The sequence below is a fragment of the Phacochoerus africanus genome, chromosome X, assembly GCF_016906955.1.
Source record: "Phacochoerus africanus isolate WHEZ1 chromosome X, ROS_Pafr_v1, whole genome shotgun sequence".
In the NCBI taxonomy this organism is placed as follows: Eukaryota; Metazoa; Chordata; class Mammalia; order Artiodactyla; family Suidae; genus Phacochoerus; species Phacochoerus africanus.
Window position 1 is genome coordinate 25,621,878 of NC_062560.1, and position 7,254 is coordinate 25,629,131.

A 7,254-nucleotide genomic window follows, 5' to 3' on the forward strand; every position below is an offset into this window, starting at 1 on the left:
ACCCAGTCATACATATATACATTCCCTTTCTTATATTATCTTCCATCATGGCCTCCATTCTTCAACAGGGCTGAAATCCAGGCTCAGTAACTCAAGTAAGCCTCTAAGCCCAACAGTTTTCTCAGATTAGCAACTAAACTCCAGCATGGACTAATGCATGAGAAGTGGTGACATTAAAGCCATGGTTAATGCCAAAGTACCCTACCACACATATAAAGTATTTAGTAGCATGGTGCCTGGCACATAACACACATATAAAGTATTTAGTAGCACGGTGCTTAGCACACGGTAAAAGTTAACTATTTTATCTCTCTTGATTTCTGAGGCAAGAAGGAAATTTTCACTGGTCACCTATTTAGCAACTCCTGTGGAGAGTGTGATGACACCTCAAAGGGTGAGAGCAGATGTATCCTGCAGACTGTCAAAACTCAGGATACTGGTGCTGATTGGGGGGGGGGGGTACATATCAAAGGAATGATTTCAGTGAGCCCAGGCCTCTTTAGTTCCTGCTACCTGCCCTTTGTTGCAAAAATTCCTATGTATCTAGCTCCTCCCTCGCTGCCTCAGAGCAGTTTCTCAGGGCTACCTTGAGAAGCTGTCTCCAGGACTTAAGTGCTGATTTTGCCCCAAATAAAACTTAATTCTCAACTTTCAGGCTGTGCATTTTTTTTAAGTCGACAGCTAACACAACCTTGGAAACATGGGTAAAGCAGAAAGATGGACATTGTTACCATAAATGTGTATAGATTGTTCATAGACCTGATATATTGATTAGTATTGTTATCAATCGATATATATATATATATATATATATATATTAGGGGCACATAATGGTTTTAATGGTTAATGTACTTTCACCATATAATGAGTTTTAAAAGTTATTTATTGGGAGTTCCTGTTGTGGCACAGCAGAAACCAACCTGACTAGTACCTATGAGGTTTGATCCCTGGCCTTTCTCAGTGAGTTAAGGATACGGTGTTGCCGTGAGCTGTGGTTTAGATCTCAGATGAGGTCCCGCATTGCTATGGCTGTGACGTTGGCTAGCAGCTGTAGCTCTGATTTGACCCCTAGCCTGGGAACTTCCATACATCATTGATGTGGCCCTAGAAAAAGAAAAAAAAAGTTGCTTATTGACTACTATATATGTTCTAGGTAATTTCTAGATAGTTTCTAATTTTTAAAACAAAATGGAGAGATGGTGGTCAAGGGACAAAATAGGTAAACTGTGTAAGGTCATGGAACTGCTAAGCATCAGAGCCTGCATTGTCATCAAGGACTGTCTAAATATGAAGTTTTGCTCTGTTATATCAATTACCCTCCCCTCGTTGATGTGTTTAAAAGGTCACTAAGCCATAACGATGACTAGAAGTCATGCATTTAAAGCCAAAACTTGACAAATCCAGGGCACCTCTCCAAACAATGCTCACCTGAATTTTGTTGTAAATACAAGGCCATTCCAAACTGTTTCTTCTTTTCATAAATAATCCACTTAAGGGTCCTTTTAAAATTACTTCTAAAAACTTAAAGATGAAAGGAAACATTTTTGACCTGTTATCTTCTCACACACAATATCTAGAGAGACTGAATATTTTGGTCAATTTTTCACTCATTGTGCAGACAGTAAGAATTGTTCCTCTGTGTCTTGTTGCCCTCTTAAACGGTCCCTTAATAGTAGGTTATGCCATCTGATGGGCAATTTGCCTTTGCACCATTTTGCTTGTCACGTTGTTTCCCTAACATTAAGTAGCTGAGACTAGAAAAGGGCTCAAAGAGGTTACACAACTCAAGAGAATGCCTGTCATTTTTTTTCTTCTTTTAAAATTAAAAAAAATTTATTTTTTATTAACTTCCCATTACCTTTATACCCTCCTTCCTTACATTATCACTGGGAACAATACAGCAAGAAATGTAAATATTCTTTTTTTTTCCTCCTAGTGTCTGTTTCTTATGGCTGATTAAAGTAGCTGAAGGGAAAAGACTAAGCAGAGAGAGCATCAAAAAGTTGTTATTCCCTGTCTATTGGAAATATCTGTTCTGTTAAGGAACTGGAGCTACTCCCACCAAAGCAAAGAGTGAAGTATATTTTTTTAAAGCAAAACTCTGTGTATGCATGTAAATGTATGTATTATGGACAACATTCCCCATGACAGTCTAGTCAGAAGGAAAACATGAAATGCTCTTTGAACAAACTGTCTTTTTTGACATGCACTCACAATGTGAATCATCCCATTACAACATTTAACTAGCCTGTCTTGAGAGATGTCAAAATGCAGTTCCCCTGCTGTGTCACGTAGTACTCAGTAATGTATGATTATATCTCCTGAGGTCAAGTCCCCACTTCAGCAGACTTTATACTTGATGAAATGATAATTGTTGTTTTAGGAATACACTCTTTTTGTAGCTCTTACATAACAAACTCTCAGTTTTATATAAGATGTGTCTCCTAATGGTACAATAGTACCTTCTAAATAGTCTTTTTTATTTTTGGAATTACAGGATCACTTTTTAATTGCTGAATTGTATACTTCAGCATGAATATCAGCAAATGGCACAAAACAAGTACTAGTATTTTTAATACAAAATACCTATCTGTCTTCTGGAAAACTATACTTCACATCTACCTAGACAGGCCATTTTGTTCCAACAATGATCATAATTAAAATTAACTCAAAATACAACCACTATGGAAAACAGTATGGGGGTACCTCAGAAAACTAAATCTAGAACTACCATATGACCCAGCAATCCCACTCTTGGGCATATAAAACTTTCCTTGAAAAAGACACATGCACCCATATGCTCATTGCAGCACTATTCACAATAGCCAAGACATGGAAACAACCTAAATGTCCATCAACAGATGAACAGATTAAGAAGATGTGTTATATATACACAATGGAATACTACTCGGCCATAAAAAGAACAAATAATGCCATTTGCAGCAACATGGATAGAACTAGAGACTCTCATCCTGAGTGAAGTTAGTCAAAAAGACAAATACCATATGGTATCACTTATATCTGGAATCTAATATATGGCACAAAGGAACCTTTCCGCAGAAAAGAAATGCATGGACTTGGAGAACAGGCTTGTGGTTACCAAGGGGGAGGGGGAGGGAGTGGGATGGACTGGGAGCTTGGGGTTAATAGATGCAAACTATTGCATTTGGAGTAGATAAGCAATGAGATCTGATGTATAGCACTAGGAACCATATCTAGTCCCTTATGATGGAGCATGACGGAGGATAATATGAGAAAAAGAATGTATGTGTGGCTGGGTCACTTTGCTGAACAGTAGGAAATTGACAGAACACAGTAAACCAACTATAATTGGAAAAAATAAAAATCATAAAAAAGAAAGTGAATGAGGCAAAAAACAATTAACTCTAAAATCTTCAAATAGGAGAAACTGCTTCAATTTAAGCAATTCCAGGGATAATGAACCCAGTTAACTTCTTCCTCTACAATTAGAACCTCTGAACTCTCTGTTACAATTTATTGTTAGAAATTCACTTGCATTCACGCTTTAATCAAACACCTTCCATATTACACCCATGTGTGTTTATAAAAAAAAACTTCATGCACCTTGTGTGGAATTTGACACTTAAGTAACTTTTTCTTTAAAAATTGGCCAAAATGGTTTCTAGATATTAAGTGACACTTTGTTCAGCCCTATTTTTTGTATATTAGTCTTGGTAAATTACACTTTAAAGCTTACCTGCTGCTCTGGAGACAGACATAACTTTCTCAATGAATCAGGAAATGACTTCCAAGTATCATTCACAATCTAGACAGTTATAAGCATTCTGTTCAACCCACTCTTAAGGTCTCAGAGAACACTCTTTTAGAATACTGCTATAGCAATTCTTGGTATCGCTTATCTAAACAAAAAATTACATAAACAACTGCATATTTTGAATCCAGCTTCCTTTTTTATTCAAGTAACACCAAAAATTACTTCCCTCCAATTACTCATAGGGTTGAATTTCTGTCAAATCTTCACAGCAATGTGAATAGCTTAAATTTATTTTTTTTTACAGTTGACATTGTTTTCCACCTAAACATATATTTTTATTTCAAAGAAGGCAACTGAAAAAAGAAAACCATAGCCAGAGCCACTGGACAAATGTTATAAACTTTGCAACTGCACTGTTAACAGTTATTTCTAAAATATATCCCTGAAACAAAACTATATTAGTATTAGATTATCAACCTGTTTCCTCCCCCCAAATTAAGAATATATTCTTGCTAAGAAGTTATCACTAGGGTTCTGGTTACTTTTGTTGTTGTTGTTTGTTTGTTTTCCTTTTTTAAGATTCTGGGAAGTTTGGTTTTTACAGAAAAAATTTCTCCTAGATGATAACACTGAACATTTTTGCTACTTATTAAATAACTATAAGTTCATATGAGAAAGCTTTGGATTCAGATTTTTCAGCTAATATACAGAATTTTAATAATGTAGAGTTTAGTAATGTTGAGGGTTTCTCATTAAGATTTTATGAGCTAAGATGCGGTCTTTTCCTGGGGGATGTTTCATCTTCTTTATCTTTTTCTTCATCATCTAAATAATCCACCAAGCCAATCATGCTGCTATAATTTGGGTTATTTGCTCCATTAGCAGCACCAGCAGAATGAGACGAAGTAAATTTGAAGCTACCAGAAGAGGTTCTTTTGGGAAGATCTATGTTTTCATCTTCTTCTGTCTTTTCAGTCTCTACAACTTTATCATACTGATCTTGAATATCACTTTCCAATGGTGGCTTAACTGCTTCTCCTTCCTCTATATTTTCTTTAAAGCTGACTTCTTCCTTCTCTTCCAAGACACTGGCACTTTCACAAAATATTTTACAATACAGTATAGAACGCAAATTCTTCCGTATTTGACTCTGCCGGTCTTTCTCTTGCTCATATTTAATCTTCAATCCTTTGAATGTCTGAACATATTCAATTGACTCAAGTGTTTCATAAAACTTTTCAACTATATGTGCAATGAGAGGCTTGATATTTTCTACTCTTATGTATTCAAACAGCTCAATAATAGCTGAATTCAACAAGTTGTACCGAGTTCCATTATCCAGAAGAGCATTTACAATGGGCTCAAATAGATTTCCCTTGATGATGTAACAATTGTAAAGTTCATCTTTAAGGCCAATCATCCTTCTCATAAAGCGAAGAGCACACAAGATCAGGAAAGTGTGCTTTGAATTCATCAGGATCAAGACTCTTCTTAGCAAGTCTTTGCTCAAAATACAGTTTTTGATGTAATATGTGTGATGTTGCACACAAAATGTGAGCAGCTCTAAAATTAAGGCAAGCAGCTGTGCGGTTTGGTAATTATTGAGGCAATTTTTGTTGTTTTTGTCAGAGCCAACTATATTATCCTCTTCACATATATCTTCTGAAGTAGTTGACAAAAGTGGTGCTATGATGTTATGTATACAATATTTATAGAAGAAACTTAGAAATTCACTTCTTTCACATTTATTAGAGGTTGCCTTCATGTTGTCTGGATCAAGCAGAGAGCGAAGAAGTTCCATTAAGTGAACAGCACCTCCTAGCTCAGGATCAGTATCACTCATCATTTGTTCAATTACTAAATTAATGAAAAGGTTGTCATCTTCATCCTTCTGGGCCTCTTTCATTATATATTCTCGGATCATAGATGGACTATACTCTACTAGATAAGTAAATATATCAGTAGCAGCTGACTTTATTTGCAAATCACTCATGCCCATCACAATTTTAAGAGTAGGAAGAATTCCCAATTGTGTCAGTGTTGTGAATAGTGCATCCTTGCTTTGAGGCTGTAATGTCTGAGAAAATGCACAGAATTCCTTGAAAAAAAACAGCAATTCACGCCGTTTATCATCACCTGTGGTGTTATCCCTTAATTGTGCAAAAACTTCACCCAAAAATTTGTCATCTTCCTGCAGCATGTTGACTATCTCAACCTTGTTAAAAAAAATAAAAGTTGTAAGAGTAGAAAGAAAATTATCTTCAAACATGGATGGTATAGGCACAAGGATGTTGTGAATGTACTGTACCCTGTATGTCTGATGTATTTTTTGCCGGAGTTCACAGTTTGTTATTGGTATAACCTCCTTGAACTTTGCATTTTGGGTTAAGAATTCTCGATGCCTTTTTGGCTGAGCCAAAGCAGGGTCATATTCAAGACATCCCACCACATCCATGATACACTCATCAGAAAACATTACCTTAAGCAGAGCTGTCTTGTTGAGGAGTAAAATTCCTTTAATGATTTCATACAAATGGTATAAGCCTTCGGTATCCTCTAGGTTCTCACAAATATGGAACAACTGAAGTAGTTTTTTAATATAGTCCTCATTTTCCAAGACCAGTGCCAGCCTTTCTTTACGTGTAGATGAGGTGAAAGCCGAGGTAACTAGCTCAGCAATCTGTTGGAGTTGACCGAGTTCGCAGTTTGGCAGGTCATGCAGTTCAAAGGTTTCTGGTGAATTCTCAAATTGTTCTTCTTCTGATTCATCCAGGAGATCTTGTGTGATTTCGACGGATGGGTCTTTACCTTGAACCTGGCAAATGGTTTTCCAGATCTCATGACAACATGCTGCGTCCTGGAAACTTATGGCCATACCGTGGTTCTGAGCTTCAGACCAAACAATTAGTGTCCCTTGTTGTTTCTGATAGGGCGTGTTCGGATTTATCTTTGACTCCAAGATCAGTGTGCCGCTGGGCTCAGCGTGAACTAGCAGAGACATGCCCTGGAGTCGCTCCACGTAAGTGGAGGAGACATGCCCAGTGCCTAGGTCATCCCATTGTTTGTTATCATTCAGGGCATAAACCTTCACACAGCGCCGCTTGTCCGCCATAGCAACCTCCGGCCTTCTCACCCCAGCCTCAGTCTCGTTGTGGGTCGCCGTTTGGCGCGTGCCCTGAATAAACGGTAGCTGGCGCTGTGGTGGCAGCGACGGTGGCCGAGGTGGCTGGTTGGGAAAATCGCAATCCAACATGGCGGATAAGTAGTGGCTCCCAGAACCCCAGCGGCTCCTCAGGTCAGTAGGGCGCCCCCTCAACCCCCGGAGTCCCACTACCACTCACTTCCATCCCTCGCTCCCCTCATTTGGTGTTGCTCCTCCATATTTCCTTCTTAACTTGGATTGACGAAGTGAGCCTCTGAGCCTGCCTGTGGCTGTCTCCGAAAGACTCGATTATGACAAGATTCTTATGATTCCCCCAAGATTCCACCCAAATGGAACATTCTATACATGTTAAGGT

At 38.0% G+C, this 7,254-nt stretch overlaps 1 protein-coding gene across 1 annotated transcript; it reads right to left on the bottom strand.

Moving 5' to 3' along the window:
• Window positions 1-4,496: 4,496 nt before the first annotated feature.
• On the bottom strand, window positions 4,497-6,848 carry LOC125118780 (serine/threonine-protein phosphatase 4 regulatory subunit 3B-like). The gene is made up of 2 exons (XM_047765605.1): window positions 5,339-6,848; window positions 4,497-5,179 (listed from the first exon to the last, which is right to left on the bottom strand). Exons 1-2 carry the CDS (start codon window positions 6,846-6,848, stop codon window positions 4,497-4,499), a joined length of 2,193 nt encoding a protein of 730 aa, XP_047621561.1.
• Window positions 6,849-7,254: the final 406 nt, after the last annotated feature.